General features: G+C 45.9%; 1 protein-coding gene across 1 annotated transcript; it reads right to left on the reverse strand.

The window, feature by feature from the left end:
• Positions 1 to 216: 216 nt before the first annotated feature.
• On the reverse strand, positions 217 to 6,158 carry LOC147316773 (kelch-like protein 10). The gene is made up of 5 exons (XM_086313329.1): positions 5,855 to 6,158; positions 4,439 to 4,925; positions 2,847 to 3,440; positions 799 to 948; positions 217 to 564 (listed from the first exon to the last, which is right to left on the reverse strand). The coding sequence occupies exons 1-5, from the start codon at positions 5,986 to 5,988 to the stop codon at positions 265 to 267; spliced, it is 1,665 nt and encodes a 554-aa protein (XP_086169455.1). The 5' UTR covers positions 5,989 to 6,158; the 3' UTR covers positions 217 to 264.
• Between the last annotated feature and the right edge of the window lie 18,663 nt (positions 6,159 to 24,821).

Raw genomic sequence — 24,821 nt, forward strand, 5'->3', positions numbered from 1 at the left:
TGGCGGCTTGAATGGATCACCTATTAGTGAAGAAACGATTTGACTTTTACCAATGGGATCTTAATATCATAGCTGTTAACCTCCCTTGTGGCCATAAAATGTGGAAGCTGCAAATGCCCATCATGTTGAAAAGAAAGTTCAAGTTCTCTGTTCAGCTAAAAGAGACTTTTTCACTGGGATGTCAGACCTCAGGATCTTAAGCAGAGAAACAGCCAGTTTTTTATTGATGAAAAATGTATTTCTTTATTTCTTTATGTGAAATAATTATGGAAGATAAGCAGTCAGATCGGGGTGTCGCTTCAGAACGCAACAACTGACAGCACCTTGGGTCATCCCTTTGTCGCTGACAATGTACCACCTGTTGGTCTTTTCATCATAGCACTCCAGATTGCAGAATAAGCCGCCATTGTAGAAACCTCCAACCACATACAGCTGGTCCTCCAGCACTGCAATGCCGAAGTTTTTACGAGGGTGTAACATGGGAGCAACGTTGCGCCAGCGTCTTGTTCTTGGGTCATATGCGATGACACTACGCAACTGAGTGATACCGTTAAAGCCACCAACCTGTGCAGACAAAGGACTTGTTACAGTCTGTAACGTAAAAATGTTCTGTTGTAAAAAAGTAAATAGGTCTCCAGATTCCAAAATATCTGATTCTAGGGTAATTATAGAAATCACATTCCAATAACCCAGTACATGGTACTTGGAAAATAATACAGACTCCCAAATACAGGTACAGTAAACATTCCATGTTTGAATTTCTGTCCGTAATAAGAGTATGTTTTAAGCTCTTCTTACTACAAAGATTTCGTTATTGTAGGCGACCACGGCTCCCCCAGTCCTCCCGGTTTCCATGGGTGTGATCAGTGTCCACTGGTTGGTGTCAGGGTTGTAGGACTCAGCACATGACAGAGGTTCATCTTCAGTAAGACCACCACAAATGTACACCTAGAAATTAAAATCAAGTTTAAGTCAAAATTACTAGTTAGTTTGTTTGCTTGCTTGTTTTAATCAATTTTAAATCATGCCTTTTATCTGTTTTTGTTTCTAATGTCTCTGTAAAGCACTTTGAATCACCTTGTTGTTGAATTGTGCTATACAAATAAATTTGCCTTGCCTTGCCTTACTAGAATTAAATGTTTCAGCTTCCAGAAAAAACTTACAAACACTAAAAATGTCTGTGAAGGTTCTCAGTCATCCAGGTCATCGTATTCTAAGGAGCTTGGAAAGAAAAGCATCTGGACTTCTTTAAGTTGCTTGAAGACTTTTCACCTCTCATCCGAGAAGCTTCTTCAGATCTAAGAGTCAAATGGTGGAGAGTCCCAGATTTAAGCCCTGTGGGAGTTTCCCCCCAAGAGGGACAAAGGACCCCCTGATGATCCTCTACCTAATTACATGAGCCAAGGTGTGAAAGAGGGTGTGGGTCACAATCAGCCAGGGTTTCAGGTGAGCTCATTGTGAAACCTGGCCCCACCTTATCAAGCGAATTCCTGAGATCAGATGGCCCAGGATGTGAGTGGGCGTTAAGACGTCTGGGAAGGGAACTCAAAACTGGATTATAGATGGCAGACAGCTGGTGTCGTAAGCCACCGCCTCTGTTCAAAGATGGTCGCTCACAGTGGTCATAAATGGCTTCTTTCACTCCTCTTTCAAACAATCTGTCCTCCCTGTCCATAATGTGAACATTGGCATCCTCGAAAGAGTGACCTTTGTCCTTTAGATGCAGATGGACTGCTGAGTCTTGTCCCGTGGAGGTGGCTCTTCGATGTTGTGCCATGCGCTTGTGAAAAACTAAAAATGTTTTCATCAGATTTCTGTGTAGCTACTTTGCATAATAGTAGTAAAAATCTAAAAATGATGGTGTTATCCTAAAACATTTAGTTTTAGCAGAGGTTTGCTGCATTTATTTTCTGTATTTTGCAGACTTAAAAAATATGGATGCAGAAATTATAAAATTGCTATTTTTCACGATGTGAGGGTGAAGTAACCATAACCTTCTCCCTGAGCTGTTGGATTAATGGTAATAGAAATATTTAGCTTAAAAATAAAATATTATAAAACTGATACAATTCATAAACTATTCATATTTTCCACAGAAAGGTCCAGTGATGATTAAGCCCTCAAGCTGAAAAGTACATTTGCAAATCAGTGCCATGTTAAGCAAAACAAATAAAACAGGAATAAAGAAATTGCCAAGCCATAATATTCTTTTTAAAAAAACATATGTTTACTGAGATTAAATTAACAAAGAGATCCCAACCGAACCAAAAAAAACCAAAACAATCCTTTGCAGGATTGTTATAAGTTTGCAAGAAAAAAAGTACCAACCAAGGAAAGAATGTCTTTCTCAATACTCATGACATAAATCTAAAATAAATAAATAAATATTCACTTTTTAAAAATTACTCCCATTGGCCAGCTTTATAAGACTATTAAAAAATGTTTTTTGCACAGAAACTCACAGAAAAGTAATATTTTACTGTGCTCTCATGTTCCAGTGCATAAATGCGTTGGTTGGCTGGCTCCAAAAGATAATAAATCCCCATATGTTGTAAATCCAACTACATAGCCTTAAAAATCATTTTTACAGCCAGACACAAAAGGCCAAAAAAAACCTAATCCATATGGATAGTGTCCTGGCTACAATTTGGGTTTGTGACTGCTTTGGGACGTGTACTGACAGATTAAGGCAGTGGCAGGTGCATTTCTAATGGAATTATGTGACTGTACATTTTATTGACGCAGCTTGTTAACCAAGGTTGTTAGCATTACCAGTTAACTTTGTCCACCACTTTCTCCACAAAACCAACATGGCAGAGATCTTCCACTACCTCAATTCCACTTACCTTGCCGTGTAGTGTTGCAGCACCAGCTTCTGCCCTGCTCTTGTGCATCGATGCAATCATAGTCCACTGGTTGGTGTCAGGCTCATATCGTTCTGCAGTTTTCAGTTTCTTTTGGTTTTGGCACCCGCCCATAGCATATATGCAGCCATTCAGTGTGGCCACACTGAGAAAGCCCCGCTCTTCATGCATCGGCCCCACCTCTGTCCAGGTTTGGCTGGTGAGGCTGAACCTTCTCACATGACGTGAATAGCTTGTGAAATCAAAACCTCCGATGCAATAGACACATCCATTGAGGTAAGCACAACCGTAGAATCCCAGAGAAGCATACCGTGTCCAGCTCAGCGGCACCCAGTGGTCAGCTCGGACATTGTACAACTCAATCTTGACACTTGGGAAATGACTCACCCATCCACCAACGGCCAATAAGACTTCAGACGGCAGGCGTGTTTGGGGCATAGGTCTCTCCACAATGGACTCATTTAGCATCTTCATGGCAGTGGTTACCATATCCATGCATGCCGGACTACTACTCACCACATCATTTCTGCTCACAGTGCCAACCAAGTACTCAGTGGGTATTAATAGTAGGCGGACCTGGATGAAAACAAGAATCATAAGGGGAAAAGGCAAGAAATACAACATTAGACTGTATATAAGAGTTGGATGTAGCCACCATGCCACCACCCATTAGTGAAGTATAGCACTATCCCTATAATCAAAATGTCATGGAATCACCCAGATAGCTATGGTAGCTCCTGGCATCGCCTCCAATCAGCTGTGGCATTGCCCTTAAAGACCCTAACATTACCTGTAAAGAGCCACAGCATCACCTGCCAAACAGCAATGGCAGGTCATGGCATTACCTCCAAACAAGCAGTGGTGCCACAGTCAAGCTTCAATGCCATTATCTGAGCACTGAGTAACCTCCTGCTGTAGAAACAGGTCCCACAATGAGGGTGTGTCCTGTTGTAAATGCCTAAGGTCCAGTCAGTAAGTTCTGGCAGAACACGATGGGCATAGTCAACTTTTCTGTCAGAAAAGCTAAAGTGCAGTTCAGACACATTATCAATAATGCACTTCTGAAAGTACAAAACAACGGCCAGTTTTATCTGGACGCAAGTGTAAATAATACTTTTACAATTTATTAAGGACTAAATGATGAGCACCTTCTGATGCACACTCCCAAGTGAATTAGAAACAGCCCCCCCACCCCCACCCCCAATGTGATTAAGAATGAAGAAGAATGATTCCCCTACATTAACTCTATTACCAAGCCTTAAGTTTGAGTAATTCTGCCATTGCAATTTTAGCTTTTTACACGTCAGCCATAAAAGGCTGATGGGCGAGCAGGTGGGCGGCCTGGACACCCAACTCTGTAAACACAATAGTGTACAATCAAACTTCTTTTTTTTTTTTTTTGCATCAGGCATCAAGCTTATGTTTTATTTTTTATTCCTGATTCAAATTGCTACAGCGGAAGTTGCTTTCTATACTTTCAAACTGTACCATTCATTCAACAGCCCCTCACTGAGTAATAAACAAAATAAATGCACTTAGAGGTGCAATTAAATTGATATCCCATTTTCAGTTACCTGCTTGAGCAGTGCGGGCATGTCACACCCACGTTCCACAGGGGAATAGTTGATCCATCTGAGAATGGCCTCAAACACAGTGCTCTCCTGCTTCACATTGAGCTCATCATTCTCGATAAGATCTGATAGTTGCTGCACAGAGAGCTGAAGGAACTCCAAGGAGAGTGCACCAACCTCTTCAAAGTGATGGAGGATGTAGAGAAAGGCCTTTCCCCTGAGGTCAGGACAGTTGTGTAAGTGTGCCAGATTGTAGATACTGACGCAGTTATTTACACAAAGCTTCCTCTCCAGGAAGTCGCAGCAGGCTTGAATGACGCCAGTCACGATAAAGTGGTCTGCTTCCGCCAACAGCTCCAGTACATTGTCCTCCGTCACCACAACAGATTGGGTATAGGCATATTCCAAAATGAGGCTCATTGCTTTTGGAGACACAGTGGGGAAGTTGTAGACCTTGTTTGATGGCAGTGGTTTGTAGCAGAAGAGATCCCTGTGCAGATTCAGATCAGCATTTTCACATTGTCTCTCTGTCATGGAACTTAAAAAGTACCTGATGTCGTGCAGCTCATAGTTAAATAGCATTTGTATAATTTTTCAGCTGCATGCTTACTTGAGCAAACTGTGATCAAAGAGATATGAAATTAAAGTAACAAAAATCTAAAATGACTTGATTTCAAATGGGCAATCTCCTATTTAAGGTCATCTATTCAGATGTGCAGAAAAACATTCAGCATTGCTGCTATGTTTAGACAGACAGAAAGATATAGAGTTGTCTAGGCATTGTAGCAAATATTCCTATACAGTAACAGGGTTAGGGCGACAGGGGACAGCAGGCATTAAATAGCTGCAAATATAATAACTGAATTTCACATTATCAAATTTACTGACTAGACAGAATTGGAAAGAGCGGACATGTCCCACTGCAACAGAAATGGCATATCATTGGCCACCTCTCAGTCTGGCCCCAAATTGATTACCTGCCTATTTAGACATACAATTTCAGCTAAACTGGTGAAGGCACAGCTAATATCACCACTGATGTGGTCCTTTTGGTGCAGGCCAGTTTGTGCACAAATTTATTAGAACTGCTGCTGCTGTTGTCGTGCTGATGAAATATAATGAGAAAGCCAGTTTATAGCGTCTGTAATCTTTCAAACTACCTCTTAACGGCTCATTGTGGAGTCAAACACAAACCTACACTATATATGTATCCCAACAAACCTCCCAAAATAAATAACTAAATAAAAATACAGGACTGATTTTTTCCCCCCTAAAAATTGCTCCAGAACATTTCTAGTGGTCAAAAAGTACAGTGTAACATTGAAACCTCCCAATACCTGCTGCACTGTGTTACATGAAAACTTTGAAGTAGGATAAATGCAGAACCAAACCACAGCCAAACAACACAGGTCTGCTCACCTGAAGTATGCACTGCAGTTACAGAGGATGATCCTGTGAATTTTAAACTCAACATCTCCAGCTCGGATCACAGAGTCACAAACCTCTCCATCCAGAAAAAGCTCCCTAAAGACGGTACTACGGGCGCTGGTCATTATTCAGATGTTACTCAAGATGTTTAAACTTCTAAAAAATCTCCTGTTTAGTGTTTTCCTTTAGAGATCTGCCTACAGTTTGTGAGGTACTTTGTCTAAATTACTGATTACGTTAACTTATGCTGCCTGGAAAGTGTCACTACTCTGTTTATATTTGAAAATCATAGTGTATCATTCCGTTAATTGACTGTGTGCACGTTAGCATATGCTACTTCCGGTGCGGAAACGCCTTTGGGGAGCTTTGTTTCCGGTGTCCTATTCGCACCTGGTTTATGGTCCAAAACAAGTTAAGCAAATGAATGAATCAAGCGGCAATTTGCATTTCTATAGATGTCTTGGGCATTTACCCAATATATCTGTAAATGATGTTCATCGACTTGTTGATATTTTTTCCCTGCACCTCAGGGCAAAAGAGGAAAGGGATTCAAATGTTATATTTCTCAGCTGTCCCTTGTTTATCGCGGGTGTTATGTTCTAAAAATAACCAGCGATAGGTGAAATCAAGTTGCCAATTTTATTTTTTGACGGTGCAAAACGTTTCGTGGACATACAGTACTGCACTTCAGAGTCACACTGCCAGCGATCGATGCAGCGATTCTGTACTGTACAGGAGAGACGTCACGGAGGAGATCGTCTGCAGCGATCAGGACACAATGTGACATAAAAAAAAATAAGCATGCAAACTTGCACTAAAAAAATCTGCGAAACAGCGAGGTGAAAGGTGAACAGCGTTATTAGCGAGGGACCGCTGTAATTTTGAAGGTAAGTCACAACATACTCTTCGTAAATACTAATGTATAGAAACCGTTACCAGCAATCATTCATTTTTTGTGTGGCTTTTTTCAGGGTTTGTTAACATGCTGTGTAGGTGTGTACTTGACTAGCTGATCTCGACATAACGGGGAAACATCTGGTTTGACTATTCTTCACCTGTAGTTTGAATGCTGAACATTTGCCTGTTTAAATCATGAGACCAGTCACTACACAGAGATGTGCTTCTGAATGTGGACGAGGTGTCTTCTGCTGCAGTGATGCAGTTCTGCTTGTGTTGAGTGATGTAAACAACTGATCGATCTAAACTCTTTAAATGTCAAAATTGATCATTAGATTTTTTTATGACACAACAGCGGTGAGTGTTCCCACCTTCTGCTCTTTGTAACTTAACGCGATCTTTCCGTTTTCGAGTTTTGGACATGATTTTGGAGTATATCTTCGCAGTAGCGATTGACCGCAAAGTAAAGCTACCGGAAATGTACAACCCCACATCCGGTCTCAAACCAGGAATTCAGCATTTTCTCGTACACAGGGTCAATTTGGTTCCACATATTTGTGTGAGCAAGCATTCTCTGTCATGAACTTAAACAAGAACCGATTGAGCTCAAGGATGAGTGACTCCCACTTGCGTGATATTTTATGCATCTCAACCACTTCCCTCAAAGCACACCTAATTGCTTTACTAAACTCTAGATCTCAGTATCACCCCTCTCATTAGTCCAGGGATGCCCAAATTCTGTACTGGAGAGCTGCTATGCATGTTTTAGTTCTTTCTGGTTTAGCACAGTTGAATCAAATGAAGAGCAGGCCTCCAGGAGTGACATCCCTGCATTACTCATGTGTTTCTGAACAGTAAAAAGCATAAAGCATGCTAATGCAATACACAAAAGGAAACGTATTTTGTTAAACTCTTAAGATTTGGTTTTAACTGTTGATGTTATGCTCTTAATTCATAGTTGAGTGTGTTGTGTACATATTGTGTAAATTTACAAATGTGTTTATTTCTTGCAGCAAGTGAACTTCCAGTTGTGCAATCTTCCAGTATGTGAAAAACTTTGGCTTCCTGAAAGGTCTTGTAAAAGTCAAAGGGCGAAATTCACTTTAAAAAAACTTTATTGATAACAGAACACTTTTCATTACTTATAAGGCCTGTTTAAATGTTCATTAGGCAAAGATATTGCAAACTCATAGAAATGTAGGGTATTCTATACAGTTTGTTCAATGTTGTCTGACTCTCCAGATATAAATGAAAGGCAGAATTGTGTCTTTAGAGTTGTAAATGCTTGCCTGAGTGTCTTTTATTTAGGTACATTTCTATTTTAAAAATAACGGGTAATTGTGACTATTAAAATTGTTCTTCATTATATTTTCATGTAACTTTGTTATGAAAAAAAAAGTCAAAAGGAACCATTGGCCCCCAGGCATCTTCACTTTATAAAATTTGGCCCTCTTTGCAAAAAGTTTGGACACCCCTGGCCTACATAATAAGAAGTACACAATTGGAGTTTTTTTTTTAAATTAAAAAAACTGTTCGATCGTGGCTCAAGAGTTGGGAGTTCGCCTTGTAATCGGAAGGTTGCCGGTTCGAGTCCCGGCTTGGACAGTCTCGGTCGTTGTGTCCTTGGGCAAGACACTTCACCCGTTGCCTACTGGTGGTGGTCAGAGGGCCAGGTGGCGCTAGTGTCCGGCAGCCTCGCCTCTGTCAGTGCGCCCCAGGGTGGCTGTGGCTACAATGTAGCTTGCCATCACCAGTGTATGAATGTGTGTGTGAATGGGTGGATGACTGGATATGTAAAGCGCTTTGGGGTCCTTAGGGACTAGAAAAGCGCTATATAAATACAGGCCATTTACCATTTACTAGGGCTGCCACGATTAGTCGACTAGTCACGATTACGTCGACTATCAAAATCGTCGAAGACTAATTTAATAGTCGACGTGTCGTTTGAAGCTTTGTACGGAGCCCCGCAGGGGACATGGGAGAAAAAAAAATTAAGACAGACTTTTGCGAGATCTCGCAAAAGTTGAATTCCAACAATGGCGGCAGCTACTTAGTTGTAATATTACTCTTTCTGGGTCACAAAATACACTTTTAAGATATTTTGAGGCGTGAATGTAGTTGTGTAAACGTCAGATACCTGCTCGGTTTACAAGACATCACATATTTGCAAAAGTGCTCCGACGTTTTTGGAGATCTGACACCCACTAGCTCGAAGCTAACGGGAGGTCGAGACCTACTACAGCCGGGAGGAACACCGCTTTCCCGGCACATCGTGCCTCGACCTCCCGGTCGGCTTCGAGCTGGCGGCCTCCGAAGAATGCGGCTAAAACTTTTGCGAGATCTCGCAAAAGTCTGTCTTAATTTTTTTTTTCTCCCATGTCCCCTGCGGGGCTCCGTAGCTTTGTAAGATCCCAAAAGACACATGAATAAGTAGTAGGATTTGAGAGTGTAATAACGGACTGAAACAGAAGATGGCAGCACTGCATGTACAAGGACGCCAGCTGCAGTGTTGCCAACTTAGCGACTTTGTCGCTATATTTAACGAGTTTTCAGACCCCCTTAGCGACTTTTTTCCTAAAAAGCGACTAGCGACAAATCTGGCGACTTTTTCTGGTATTATTGGCGACTTATTTATGACGACTTTTTGACGTGAAAACGCATATCGCTCTTACTCGCAACAGGCAGCGGTGATACCTTGGGCACCTCACCCATGCCAAAGCGCTCACAGGCGGAGGATAGTCCTCCCCCAGCTGCTATCAGGGCAGGAGACCTGTGATATCATGAGACAACACCTGTGCGTCCAAACGGCAAATGAATCGCGCATGAGCGAAGCCGCTGCTCCCGCACTGACTGTAACGCAGTCAGTTCTTTTATCGTTATACTTTTTGTGGATCACAAGGTTTAAAACTACTTATCTCTCACACTAGAGCAAGAGCACTAGCTCGATAGCTAGCTGGGGTTCAAGGCTCGCTAGAGCCGGTGAGAACACCGGACTCCCGGCAAATCGTTTTCAAACCCACCGCCGTCTTTCGCTACTCAGGTTAAACATGATATCTAAGTCACTTAGATAACTTAAAAATGTTATTGTTTGGGTTTTTTCAGTATTTTATTTGTTCCTGAGTAAATCGGTTTGGCTGAGATTAAAGTTATAGTTTTTACACAGCTGAATAAACGTCAACCAGACAACTGATCATCAGAAGTGTGAGATGCTCGAGAATTTACTCCGGTGCCCTGTTATATTTTAGATAGCAAGGAGCAGACGGCTGAGTTTATTAAACTTCACCGAAACAATCTGCAAATTTAATTAAAATTTAATAAACTATCATCTTGTCTTTATTTTTTAGTTAGCACATACACTTAAAGCTGTAAGCTAATGATAGTTATATTAGAGCAGATGCATGCTGGTGCAGTAAGCTCTGTGTTGCATGATCTGATTAGTGGACTAATCGCAAAAATAATCGGTGACTAGTCGACTATCAAAATAAACGTTTGTGGCAGCCCTATTCGATACTGTCAGTCATGAAATTCTAATAAAAAAAATGGAAAGTATGGGTTTAGGGGAGTGGTTTTGGGCTGATAAAAAGCTATGTAGTGAATATGCAACAATATGTACAAATAAATGAGTAGGAATCTAAATTGATGGATGTTGCTTGTGACATACCTCAAAGATCAGTATTAGGTCCAAAAGAATTCATGGATTCTTTATTGTCATTCGCATCACATGTTTACATGAGGTGTAACGAAAATTACGTGCACGTGGTCCCGGAGCGAAAGAAACAGAATAACGAAGAAACAGAATAAAAAGAAAACAGAATAACAAGTAATAAGTATTTCAAATAAATCTATGCAATATATCGGGTGTGACTGCTTTTATTTTCTATTTCTGGTACAATACTAGCCTGCAAGCAGGAAAGAAATGATAAGGCAGGGAGTACATGTAACATTATGAGAAAACAGTGCTAAGCATGCTTCTGACTACTAACAACAGGCCAAACCATGGTCTCACACTGCCACCTACTGGTACAAAAATGGAGCATCAGCTACAAATATCCCAGACTAGTTACCAGGTCTATAGTTAAAACTAGTTAATTTAGAGGATTTTCAAAAGAAAATATCACTTACATTTAAAGTAAAATAGCTGAAATATAAGTTAATTCACATAAGTGTGATTAGACGTTAGTGGCTATCACACACACACACGTTCATACTGTTGCTCTTTGATTAGATAACTCTATGGCTGCTGTCAATATACAGGCGAAGCTTACGGGTTATGCAGCCAACTTTGTAAGTTGGAACATTAAGTCTATGAATCACCCTGTTAAGCACAAAAAGGTGCTTACACAACTGAAAAAATCTGCTATGTCTTTTCCACAGGGGACTCACCTTTGTATAGCAGACCGATATAGATTGAAGACTGGTTGGGTTGGCCAAATAGTCCATTCCAACTTTAACTCTAAGACAGAGGGGTGGCCATCCTTATGGGTAAAAACGTCCCATTTCCTGTATCAACCATTTTATCTGATCCTATGGGTCCTTATTATGGGTCCGTATTACTGTGGTTGGCCAACATTATGGACTTTATGGACAACTTTATGAACTGATTTAAGCCAACATTTACGCCCCCAAATGGGATGATGAAACCTTAATTGTCTATTAATTCTCGTGAATTCTGGATATGACAACACACAATCTCATTTTAGCTGGAGGTACAAGCTGTGTGCTCTCTAACCTAGAAAGAAGCTCTAATAAGGATACTCATCCAGGGCATGCTCCGACTATATTCCTGTCCACAAAATGTTCTATTGGATAAATTCATTTGTCACTGATAAATGTCCTCTTCCACTTATTGAAACTTGCAATTATCAATCTATTGTTATTTCAGATCATACCCCCCTATTGATGAGATGGGGGTTGGATGCCTCACTGCCCTCCGCCTCTGGCAGTGGCCCTTTCTACTAAGGAGGCAAGAGTTCTGCATGTCCTGGTGACCCTCCACCTGTTTCACAGGTGGGTGCAGCCTGATCTATCTAGTGAAAGTCTAGACAGACCAGACCAGCTCAACCACACAGACACTTCCTACCTGTTTTTAGGACAAAAGCAGAGTATGCAATATGTGGGACAAACAAACACACACACACACACACACACACACAAATGGCAAATGTGAGATCATGGGAATCTAAGCAGCTTGAACCGAAAGTGACTAAAAATTGTCAAGGCTGAGCAGGACTCAAGCGCAGACTACGAATCACAATAAACATTTTTTTTATTTACATGACACAGAGTGCACTATATACAAGTGGGGAGAAGGGGTCCAGCGAATCCAGAGGTCCATGGAGGGTGGGGGGGCTCCACAGGCTCACTGCAACTGCCACACTCACGAACAGGGTCTCAAGGCGGGGCACGGAAAATCTATATACAAGGACAAAATGTTAAATGCCAAGCAAAGCACAAAGAGAAATCAAAATATTTCCAAAGCTAGAATTGCACTAACGAATGTTACACAGTAGTCCAGCGACAAAGGGCTCCAAGCAACTGCCTTCAGAAGTGGCTGGTAAACAGGATGATGAACCTCAGGTGAGAAATTGCTTGCAGGTGTGAGGACAGCAACCGGGAGCCCATGATTAGGTCCACCCAGGCATCGCGTTGTGAGCAGGGAAGCGAGAAAGAAAGTGAGAGAAACAAAAACAAATACATATACATGTAGCGTAACTGGACCATGACAGTAATATTTCAGTTTGATCAACCATCTCAACAAGTTCAATTACTTTCTTTCAAGCTGCTTACACTACATTGACTTTTGTTTTTACACAATCTCAGAAGAGGAGAGCCACTGAGGGAACGCCTTCCGCCCTCCGACGCCTCCACCGTGACCTCCACTTCTGAGAGGAATTGCCCACAGATCAAGCATGGAGTGTGCCTGAATGGACATACAGAACTCCAAGGTTCGGCCCAGTGTTGAGGGTTTTCCCAAAGGAGAGGGCCCGGCGGGCGGTGCCTCACAGCCCTCTGCCTCTGGGAGTGGCCCCTTTCTACTAAGGAGGCAAGAGGTGGCCAGGAGTCTGTCAGCGAGTTCTGCATGTCCTGGTGACCCTCCACCTGTTTCACAGGTGGGTGCAGCCTGATCTATCTAGTGAAAGTCTAGACAGACCAGACCAGCTCAACCACACAGACACTTCCTACCTGATTTGAGGACAAAAGCAGAGTATGCAATATGTGGGACACACACACACACACACACACACACACACACACACACACACACAGATCAGTTGAAAGGGACAGAAGAAATGGCAAAAGTGAGAATATCTCACACACACACAACAGAGGGGGAAGAGATAGAGAAATTGGCAAATGTGAGATCATGCTAAGCAGCTTGAACTGAAAGTGACTGGAAATGTTTACGTTAGATCAGCCACCCATCCATTCTCTGCTGTGTTGCTTTTCCAGTGTCACAGGGCAGCTCGAGCCTATCCCAGCTATCTTAGGGCGAGAAGCAGGGTGCACCCTCGACAGGTCACCAGTCTGTTACAGGGCTAACACATAGACGCAGAAAACCATTCGCACCTATCGCCAATTTACACTCTTCGATTACCTGTTGCCACTAACTGCAGGTCGTTGGACTGTGGCAGGAAGCCGAAGTACTAGGAAAGAACCCACGCAAAAGCAGGAAGAACATGCAAACTCCACACAGAGCGACGGTAGAGCTGAACTCAAGACCTTCTTCCTGTGCGGTAACGGTGCTAACCACTGTGCCGCCCGCGTGTGAGCAACCGTCTCCCAGAAATTTGAAAAAGTTCAGTTACTTTCTTTCAAGCTGCTTACACTACATTGACTTTTGTTTTTACACAATCTCAGAAGAGGAGAGCCACTGAGGGAACGCCTTCCGCCCTCGGACGCCTCCACCGTGACCTCCACTTCTGAGAGGAATTGCCCACAGATCAAGCATGGAGTGTGCCTGAATGGACATACAGAACTCCAAGGTTCGGCCCAGTGTTGAGGGTTTTCCCAAAGGAGAGGGCCCGGCGGGCGGTGCCTCACAGCCCTCTGCCTCTGGGAGTGGCCCCTTTCTACTAAGGAGGCAAGAGGTGGCCAGGAGTCTGTCAGCGAGTTCTGCATGTCCTGGTGACCCTCCACCTGTTTCACAGGTGGGTGCAGCCTGATCTATCTAGTGAAAGTCTAGACAGACCAGACCAGCTCAACCACACAGACACTTCCTACCTGATTTGAGGACAAAAGCAGAGTATGCAATATGTGGGACAAACACACACACACACACACACACACACACACACACACACACACACACACACACACACACACACACACACACACACACACACACACACAGATCAGTTGAAAGGGACAGAAGAAATGGCAAAAGTGAGAATATCTCACACACACACATCAGAGGGGGAAGAGATAGAGAAATTGGCAAATGTGAGATCATGCTAAGCAGCTTGAACTGAAAGTGACTGGAAATGTTTACGTTAGATCAGCCACCCATCCATTCTCTGCTGTGTTTCTTTTCCAGTGTCACAGGGCAGCTCGAGCCTATCCCAGCTATCTTAGGGCGAGAAGCAGGGTACACCCTCGACAGGTCACCAGTCTGTTACAGGGCTAACACATAGACGCAGAAAACCATTCGCACCTATCGCCAATTTACACTCTTCGATTACCTATTGCCACTAACTGCAGGTCGTTGGACTGTGGCAGGAAGCCGAAGTACTAGGAAAGAACCCACGCAAAAACAGGAAGAACATGCAAACTCCACACAGAGCGACGGTAGAGCTGAACTCAAGACCTTCTTCCTGTGCGGTAACGGTGCTAACCACTGTGCCGCCCGCGTGTGAGCAACCGTCTCCCAGAAATTTAAACAAGTTCAGTTACTTTCTTTCAAGCTGCTTACACTACATTAACTTTTGTTTTTACACAATCTCAGAAGAGGAGAGCCACTGAGGGAACGCCTTCCGCCCTTGGACGCCTCCACCGTGACCTCCACTTCTGAGAGGAATTGCCCACAGATCAAGCATGGAGTGTGCCTGAATGGACATACAGAACTCCAAGGTTCGGCCCAGTGTTGAGGGTTTTCCCAAAGGAGAGGGCCCGGCGGGCGGTGCCTCACAGCCCTCTGCCTCTGGGAGTGGCCCCTTTCTACTAAGGAGGCAAGAGGTGGCCAGGAGTCTGTCAGCAAGTTCTGCATGTCCTGGTGACCCTCCACCTGTTTCACAGGTGGGTGCAGCCTGATCTATCCAGTGAAAGTCTAGACAGACCAGACCAGCTCAACCACACAGACACTTCCTACCTGATTTGAGGACAAAAGCAGAGTATGCAATATGTGGGACAAACACACACACACACACACACACACACACACACACACACACAGATCAGTTGAAAGGGACAGAAGAAATGGCAAAAGTGAGAATATCTCACACACACACAACAGAGGGGGAAGAGATAGAGAAATTGGCAAATGTGAGATCATGCTAAGCAGCTTGAACTGAAAGTGACTGGAAATGTTTACGTTAGATCAGCCACCCATCCATTCTCTGCTGTGTTTCTTTTCCAGTGTCACAGGGCAGCTCGAGCCTATCCCAGCTATCTTAGGGCGAGAAGCAGGGTGCACCCTCGACAGGTCACCAGTCTGTTACAGGGCTAACACATAGACGCAGAAAACCATTCGCACCTATCGCCAATTTACACTCTTCGATTACCTGTTGCCACTAACTGCAGGTCGTTGGACTGTGGCAGGAAGCCGGAGTACAAGGAAAGAACCCACGCAAAAGCAGGAAGAACATGCAAACTCCACACAGAGCGACGGTAGAGCTGAACTCAAGACCTTCTTCCTGTGCGGTAACGGTGCTAACCACTGTGCCGCCCGCGTGTGAGCAACCGTCTCCCAGAAATTTGAAAAAGTTCAGTTACTTTCTTTCAAGCTGCTTACACTACATTGACTTTTGTTTTTACACAATCTCAGAAGAGGAGAGCCACTGAGGGAACGCCTTCCGCCCTCCAACGCCTCCACCGTGACCTCCACTTCTGAGAGGAATTGCCCACAGATCAAGCATGGAGTGTGCCTGAATGGACATACAGAACTCCAAGGTTTGGCCCAGTGTTGAGGGTTTTCCCAAAGGAGAGGGCCCGGCGGGCGGTGCCTCACAGCCCTCTGCCTCTGGGAGTGGCCCCTTTCTAATAAGGAGGCAAGAGGTGGCCAGGAGTCTGTCAGCAAGTTCTGCATGTCCTGGTGACCCTCCACCTGTTTCACAGGTAGGTGCAGCCTGATCTATCTAGTGAAAGTCTAGACAGACCAGACCAGCTCAACCACACAGACACTTCCTACCTGATTTGAGGACAAAAGCAGAGTATGCAATATGTGGGACACACACACACACACACACACACACACACACACACACACACACACACTCACACTCACACTCACACTCACAGATCAGTTGAAAGGGACAGAAGAAATGGCAAAAGTGAGAATATCTCACACACACACACACACACACACACACACACACACACACACACACACACACACACTCACAGATCAGTTTAAAGGGACAGAAGAAATGGCAAAAGTGAGAATATCTCACACACACACAACAGAGGGGGAAGAGATAGAGAAATTGGCAAATGTGAGATCATGCTAAGCAGCTTGAACTGAAAGTGACTGGAAATGTTTACGTTAGATCAGCCACCCATCCATTCTCTGCTGTGTTTCTTTTCCAGTGTCACAGGGCAGCTCGAGCCTATCCCAGCTATCTTAGGGCGAGAAGCAGGGTGCACCCTCGACAGGTCACCAGTCTGTTACAGGGCTAACACATAGACGCAGAAAACCATTCGCACCTATCGCCAATTTACACTCTTCGATTACCTATTGCCACTAACTGCAGGTCGTTGGACTGTGGCAGGAAGCCGGAGTACAAGGAAAGAACCCACGCAAAAGCAGGAAGAACATGCAAACTCCACACAGAGCGACGGTAGAGCTGAACTCAAGACCTTCTTCCTGTGCGGTAACGGTGCTAACCACTGTGCCGCCCGCGTGTGAGCAACCGTCTCCCAGAAATTTGAAAAAGTTCAGTTACTTTCTTTCAAGCTGCTTACACTACATTAACTTTTGTTTTTACACAATCTCAGAAGAGGAGAGCCACTGAGGGAACGCCTTCCGCCCTCGGACGCCTCCACCGTGACCTCCACTTCTGAGAGGAATTGCCCACAGATCAAGCATGGAGTGTGCCTGAATGGACATACAGAACTCCAAGGTTCGGCCCAGTGTTGAGGGTTTTCCCAAAGGAGAGGGCCCGGCGGGCGGTGCCTCACAGCCCTCTGCCTCTGGGAGTGGCCCCTTTCTACTAAGGAGGCAAGAGGTGGCCAGGAGTCTGTCAGCGAGTTCTGCATGTCCTGGTGACCCTCCACCTGTTTCACAGGTGGGTGCAGCCTGATCTATCTAGTGAAAGTCTAGACAGACCAGACCAGCTCAACCACACAGACACTTCCTACCTGATTTGAGGACAAAAGCAGAGTATGCAATATGTGGGACACACACACACACACACACACACACACACACACACACACACACTCACTCACAGATCAGTTGAAAGGGACAGAAGAAATGGCAAAAGTGAGAATATCTCACACACACACAACAGAGGGGGAAGAGATAGAGAAATTGGCAAATGTGAGATCATGCTAAGCAGCTTGAACTGAAAGTGACTGGAAATGTTTACGTTTGATCAGCCACCCATCCATTCTCTGCTGTGTTTCTTTTCCAGTGTCACAGGGCAGCTCGAGCCTATCCCAGCTATCTTAGGGCGAGAAGCAGGGTGCACCCTCGACAGGTCACCAGTCTGTTACAGGGCTAACACATAGACGCAGAAAACCATTCGCACCTATCGCCAATTTACACTCTTCGATTACCTATTGCCACTAACTGCAGGTCGTTGGACTGTGGCAGGAAGCCGGAGTACAAGGAAAGAACCCACGCAAAAACAGGAAGAACATTCAAACTCCACACAGAGCGACGGTAGAGCTGAACTCAAGACCTTCTTCCTGTGCGGTAACGGTGCTAACCACTGTGCCGCCCGCGTGTGAGCAACCGTCTCCCAGAAATTTAAAAAAGTTCAGTTACTTTCTTTCAAGCTGCTTACACTACATTGACTTTTGTTTTTACACAATCTCAGAAGAGGAGAGCCACTGAGGGAACGCCTTCCGCCCTCGGACGCCTCCACCGTGACCTCCACTTCTGAGAGGAATTGCCCACAGATCAAGCATGGAGTGTGCCTGAATGGACATACAGAACTCCAAGGTTCGGCCCAGTGTTGAGGGTTTTCCCAAAGGAGAGGGCCCGGCGGGCGGTGCCTCACAGCCCTCTGCCTCTGGGAGTGGCCCCTTTCTACTAAGGAGGCAAGAGGTGGCCAGGAGTCTGTCAGCAAGTTCTGCATGTCCTGGTGACCCTCCACCTGTTTCACAGGTGGGTGCAGCCTGATCTATCTAGTGAAAGTCTAGACAGACCAGACCAGCTCAACCACACAGACACTTCCTACCTGATTTGAGGACAAAAGCAGAGTATGCAATATGTGGGACAAACACACACACACACACACACACACACTCACAGATCAGTTGAAAGGGACAGAAGAAATGGCAAAAGTGAGAATATCTCACACACACACAACAGAGGGGGAAGAGATAGAGAAATTGGCAAATGTGAGATCATGCTAAGCAGCTTGAACTGAAAGTGACTGGAAATGTTTACGTTAGATCAGCCACCCATCCATTCTCTGCTGCGTTTCTTTTCCAGTGTCACAGAGCAGCTCGAGCCTATCCCAGCTATCTTAGGGCGAGAAGCAGGGTGCACCCTCGACAGGTCACCAGTCTGTTACAGGGCTAACACATAGACACAGAAAACCATTCGCACCTATCACCAATTTACACTCTTCGATTACCTATTGCCACTAACTGCAGGTCGTTGGACTGTGGCAGGAAGCCGAAGTACTAGGAAAGAACCCACGCAAAAACAGGAAGAACATGCAAACTCCACACAGAGCGACGGTAGAGCTGAACTCAAGACCTTCTTCCTGTGCGGTAACAGTGCTAACCACTGTGCCGCCCGCGTGTGAGCAACCGTCTCCCAGAAATTTGAAAAAGTTCAGTTACTTTCTTTCAAGCTGCTTACACTACATTGACTTTTGTTTTTACACAATCTCAGAAGAGGAGAGCCACTGAGGGAACGCCTTCCGCCCTCGGACGCCTCCACCGTGACCTCCACTTCTGAGAGGAATTGCCCACAGATCAAGCATGGAGTGTGCCTGAATGGACATACAGAACTCCAAGGTTCGGCCCAGTGTTGAGGGTTTTCCCAAAGGAGAGGGCCCGGCGGGCGGTGCCTCACAGCCCTCTGCCTCTGGGAGTGGCCCCTTTCTACTAAGGAGGCAAGAGGTGGCCAGGAGTCTGTCAGCGAGTTCTGCATGTCCTGGTGACCCTCCACCTGTTTCACAGGTGGGTGCAGCCTGATCTATCTAGTGAAAGTCTAGACAGACCAGACCAGCTCAACCACACAGACACTTCCTACATGATTTGAGGACAAAAGCAGAGTATGCAATATGTGGGACACACACACACACACACACTCACACTCACAGATCAGTTGAAAGGGACAGAAGAAATGGCAAAAGTGAGAATATCTCACACACACACAACAGAGGGGGAAGAGATAGAGAAATTGGCAAATGTGAGATCATGCTAAGCAGCTCGAACTGAAAGTGACTGGAAATGTTTACGTTAGATCAGCCACCCATCCATTCTCTGCTGTGTTTCTTTTCCAGTGTCACAGGGCAGCTCGAGCCTATCCCAGCTATCTTAGGGCGAGAAGCAGGGTGCACCCTCGACAGGTCACCAGTCTGTTACAGGGCTAACACATAGACGCAGAAAACCATTCGCACCTATCGCCAATTTACACTCTTCGATTACCTGTTGCCACTAACTGCAGGTCGTTGGACTGTGGCAGGAAGCCGGAGTACTAGGAAAGAACCCACGCAAAAGCAGGAAGAACATGCAAACTCCACACAGAGCGACGGTAGAGCTGAACTCAAGACCTTCTTCCTGTGCGGTAACGGTGCTAACCACTGTGCCGCCCGCGTGTGAGCAACCGTCTCCCAGAAATTTGAAAAAGTTCAGTTACTTTCTTTCAAGCTGCTTACACTACATTAACTTTTGTTTTTACACAATCTCAGAAGAGGAGAGCCACTGAGGGAACGCCTTCCGCCCTCGGACGCCTCCACCGTGACCTCCACTTCTGAGAGGAATTGCCCACAGATCAAGCATGGAGTGTGCCTGAATGGACATACAGAACTCCAAGGTTCGGCCCAGTGTTGAGGGTTTTCCCAAAGGAGAGGGCCCGGCGGGCGGTGCCTCACAGCCCTCTGCCTCTGGGAGTGGCCCCTTTCTACTAAGGAGGCAAGAGGTGGCCAGCAGTCTGTCAGCAAGTTCTGCATGTCCTGGTGACCCTCCACCTGTTTCACAGGTGGGTGCAGCCTGATCTATCTAGTGAAAGTCTAGACAGACCAGACCAGCTCAACCACACAGACACTTCCTACATGATTTGAGGACAAAAGCAGAGTATGCAATATGTGGGACAAACACACACACACACACACACACACACACACACACACACACACACACACACACTCACAGATCAGTTGAAAGGGACAGAAGAAATGGCAAAAGTGAGAATATCTCACACACACACAACAGAGGGGGAAGAGATAGAGAAATTGGCAAATGTGAGATCATGCTAAGCAGCTTGAACTGAAAGTGACTGGAAATGTTTACGTTTGATCAGCCACCCATCCATTCTCTGCTGTGTTTCTTTTCCAGTGTCACAGGGCAGCTCGAGCCTATCCCAGCTATCTTAGGGCGAGAAGCAGGGTGCACCCTCGACAGGTCACCAGTCTGTTACAGGGCTAACACATAGACGCAGAAAACCATTCGCACCTATCGCCAATTTACACTCTTCGATTACCTATTGCCACTAACTGCAGGTCGTTGGACTGTGGCAGGAAGCCGAAGTACTAGGAAAGAACCCACGCAAAAACAGGAAGAACATGCAAACTCCACACAGAGCGACGGTAGAGCTGAACTCAAGACCTTCTTCCTGTGCGGTAACGGTGCTAACCACTGTGCCGCCCGCGTGTGAGCAACCGTCTCCCAGAAATTTAAAAAAGTTCAGTTACTTTCTTTCAAGCTGCTTACACTACATTGACTTTTGTTTTTACACAATCTCAGAAGAGGAGAGCCACTGAGGGAACGCCTTCCGCCCTCCAACGCCTCCACCGTGACCTCCACTTCTGAGAGGAATTGCCCACAGATCAAGCATGGAGTGTGCCTGAATGGACATACAGAACTCCAAGGTTCGGCCCAGTGTTGAGGGTTTTCCCAAAGGAGAGGGCCCGGCGGGCGGTGCCTCACAGCCCTCTGCCTCTGGGAGTGGCCCCTTTCTACTAAGGAGGCAAGAGGTGGCCAGGAGTCTGTCAGCAAGTTCTGCATGTCCTGGTGACCCTCCACCTGTTTCACAGGTGGGTGCAGCCTGATCTATCTAGTGAAAGTCTAGACAGACCAGACCAGCTCAACCACACAGACACTTCCTACATGATTTGAGGACAAAAGCAGAGTATGCAATATGTGGGACACACACACACACACACACACACACACACACACACACACACACACACACACTCACAGATCAGTTGAAAGGGACAGAAGAAATGGCAAAAGTGAGAATATCTCACACACACACAACAGAGGGGGAAGAGATAGAGAAATTGGCAAATGTGAGATCATGCTAAGCAGCTTGAACTGAAAGTGACTGGAAATGTTTACGTTAGATCAGCCACCCATCCATTCTCTGCTGTGTTTCTTTTCCAGTGTCACAGGGCAGCTCGAGCCTATCCCAGCTATCTTAGGGCGAGAAGCAGGGTGCACCCTCGACAGGTCACCAGTCTGTTACAGGGCTAACACATAGGTGCGAATGGTTTTCTGCGTCTATCACCAATTTACACTCTTCGATTACCTATTGCCACTAACTGCAGGTCGTTGGACTGTGGCAGGAAGCCGAAGTACAAGGAAAGAACCCACGCAAAAGCAGGAAGAACATGCAAACTCCACACAGAGCGACGGTAGAGCTGAACTCAAGACCTTCTTCCTGTGCGGTAACGGTGCTAACCACTGTGCCGCCCGCGTGTGAGCAACCGTCTCCCAGAAATTTAAAAAAGTTCAGTTACTTTCTTTCAAGCTGCTTACACTACATTGACTTTTGTTTTTACACAATCTCAGAAGAGGAGAGCCACTGAGGGAACGCCTTCCGCCCTCCAACGCCTCCACCGTGACCTCCACTTCTGAGAGGAATTGCCCACAGATCAAGCATGGAGTGTGCCTGAATGGACATACAGAACTCCAAGGTTCGGCCCAGTGTTGAGGGTTTTCCCAAAGGAGAGGGCCCGGCGGGCGGTGCCTCACAGCCCTCTGCCTCTGGGAGTGGCCCCTTTCTACTAAGGAGGCAAGAGGTGGCCAGGAGTCTGTCAGCAAGTTCTGCATGTCCTGGTGACCCTCCACCTGTTTCACAGGTGGGTGCAGCCTGATCTATCTAGTGAAAGTCTAGACAGACCAGACCAGCTCAACCACACAGACACTTCCTACATGATTTGAGGACAAAAGCAGAGTATGCAATATGTGGGACACACACACACACACACACACACACACACACACACACACAGATCAGTTGAAAGGGACAGAAGAAATGGCAAAAGTGAGAATATCTCACACACACACAACAGAGGGGGAAGAGATAGAGAAATTGGCAAATGTGAGATCATGCTAAGCAGCTTGAACTGAAAGTGACTGGAAATGTTTACGTTAGATCAGCCACCCATCCATTCTCTGCTGTGTTTCTTTTCCAGTGTCACAGGGCAGCTCGAGCCTATCCCAGCTATCTTAGGGCGAGAAGCAGGGTACACCCTCAACAGGTCACCAGTCTGTTACAGGGCTAACACATAGACGCAGAAAACCATTCGCACCTATCGCCAATTTACACTCTTCGATTACCTATTGCCACTATCTGCAGGTCGTTGGACTGTGGCAGGAAGCCGAAGTACTAGGAAAGAACCCACGCAAAAACAGGAAGAACATGCAAACTCCACACAGAGCGACGGTAGAGCTGAACTCAAGACCTTCTTCCTGTGCGGTAGCGGTGCTAACCACTGTACCGCCCGCGTGTGAGCAACCGTCTCCCAGAAATTTAAACAAGTTCAGTTACTTTCTTTCAAGCTGCTTACACTACATTGACTTTTGTTTTTACACAATCTCAGAAGAGGAGAGCCACTGAGGGAACGCCTTCCGCCCTCGGACGCCTCCACCGTGACCTCCACTTCTGAGAGGAATTGCCCACAGATCAAGCATGGAGTGTGCCTGAATGGACATACAGAACTCCAAGGTTCGGCCCAGTGTTGAGGGTTTTCCCAAAGGAGAGGGCCCGGCGGGCGGTGCCTCACAGCCCTCTGCCTCTGGGAGTGGCCCCTTTCTACTAAGGAGGCAAGAGGTGGCCAGGAGTCTGTCAGCGAGTTCTGCATGTCCTGGTGACCCTCCACCTGTTTCACAGGTGGGTGCAGCCTGATCTATCTAGTGAAAGTCTAGACAGACCAGACCAGCTCAACCACACAGACACTTCCTACCTGATTTGAGGACAAAAGCAGAGTATGCAATATGTGGGACAAACACACACACACACACACACACACACACACACACACACAGATCAGTTGAAAGGGACAGAAGAAATGGCAAAAGTGAGAATATCTCACACACACACAACAGAGGGGGAAGAGATAGAGAAATTGGCAAATGTGAGATCATGCTAAGCAGCTCGAACTGAAAGTGACTGGAAATGTTTACGTTAGATCAGCCACCCATCCATTCTCTGCTGCGTTTCTTTTCCAGTGTCACAGGGCAGCTCGAGCCTATCCCAGCTATCTTAGGGCGAGAAGCAGGGTGCACCCTCGACAGGTCACCAGTCTGTTACAGGGCTAACACATAGACGCAGAAAACCATTCGCACCTATCACCAATTTACACTCTTCGATTACCTATTGCCACTAACTGCAGGTCGTTGGACTGTGGCAGAAAGCCGAAGTACTAGGAAAGAACCCACGCAAAAGCAGGAAGAACATGCAAACTCCACACAGAGCGACGGTAGAGCTGAACTCAAGACCTTCTTCCTGTGCGGTAACGGTGCTAACCACTGTGCCGCCCCCGTGTGAGCAACCGTCTCCCAGAAATTTGAAAAAATTCAGTTACTTTCTTTCAAGCTGCTTACACTACATTGACTTTTGTTTTTACACAATCTCAGAAGAGGAGAGCCACTGAGGGAACGCCTTCCGCCCTCGGACGCCTCCACCGTGACCTCCACTTCTGAGAGGAATTGCCCACAGATCAAGCATGGAGTGTGCCTGAATGGACATACAGAACTCCAAGGTTCGGCCCAGTGTTGAGGGTTTTCCCAAAGGAGAGGGCCCGGCGGGCGGTGCCTCACAGCCCTCTGCCTCTGGGAGTGGCCCCTTTCTACTAAGGAGGCAAGAGGTGGCCAGGAGTCTGTCAGCGAGTTCTGCATGTCCTGGTGACCCTCCACCTGTTTCACAGGTGGGTGCAGCCTGATCTATCTAGTGAAAGTCTAGACAGACCAGACCAGCTCAACCACACAGACACTTCCTACATGATTTGAGGACAAAAGCAGAGTATGCAATATGTGGGACACACACACACACACACACACACACACACACACACACACACACACACACACACACACACACACACACACACACACACACACACAGATCAGTTGAAAGGGACAGAAGAAATGGCAAAAGTGAGAATATCTCACACACACACAACAGAGGGGGAAGAGATAGAGAAATTGGCAAATGTGAGATCATGCTAAGCAGCTCGAACTGAAAGTGACTGGAAATGTTTACGTTAGATCAGCCACC

Source organism: Aulonocara sp. 'chitande type north' Nkhata Bay, linkage group LG12 (assembly GCF_057382095.1).
Source record: "Aulonocara sp. 'chitande type north' Nkhata Bay isolate Kocher_YH1m ecotype deep benthic linkage group LG12, A_spYH_male_GT1.1, whole genome shotgun sequence".
Lineage (NCBI taxonomy): Eukaryota > Metazoa > Chordata > Actinopteri > Cichliformes > Cichlidae > Aulonocara > Aulonocara sp. 'chitande type north' Nkhata Bay.

Coding starts and splice junctions, on each gene's coding strand:
- LOC147316773 (XM_086313329.1), bottom strand. CDS start 5,988: ATGACCAGCGCCCGTAGTACCGTCTTTAGGGAGCTTTTTCTGGATGGA. Junction 949..2,846: donor CTGCAACACTACACGGCAAG/GTAAGTGGAATT, acceptor TTTAATTTCTAG/GTGTACATTTGTGGTGGTCT. Junction 565..798: donor ACAATAACGAAATCTTTGTA/GTAAGAAGAGCT, acceptor TTGTCTGCACAG/GTTGGTGGCTTTAACGGTAT.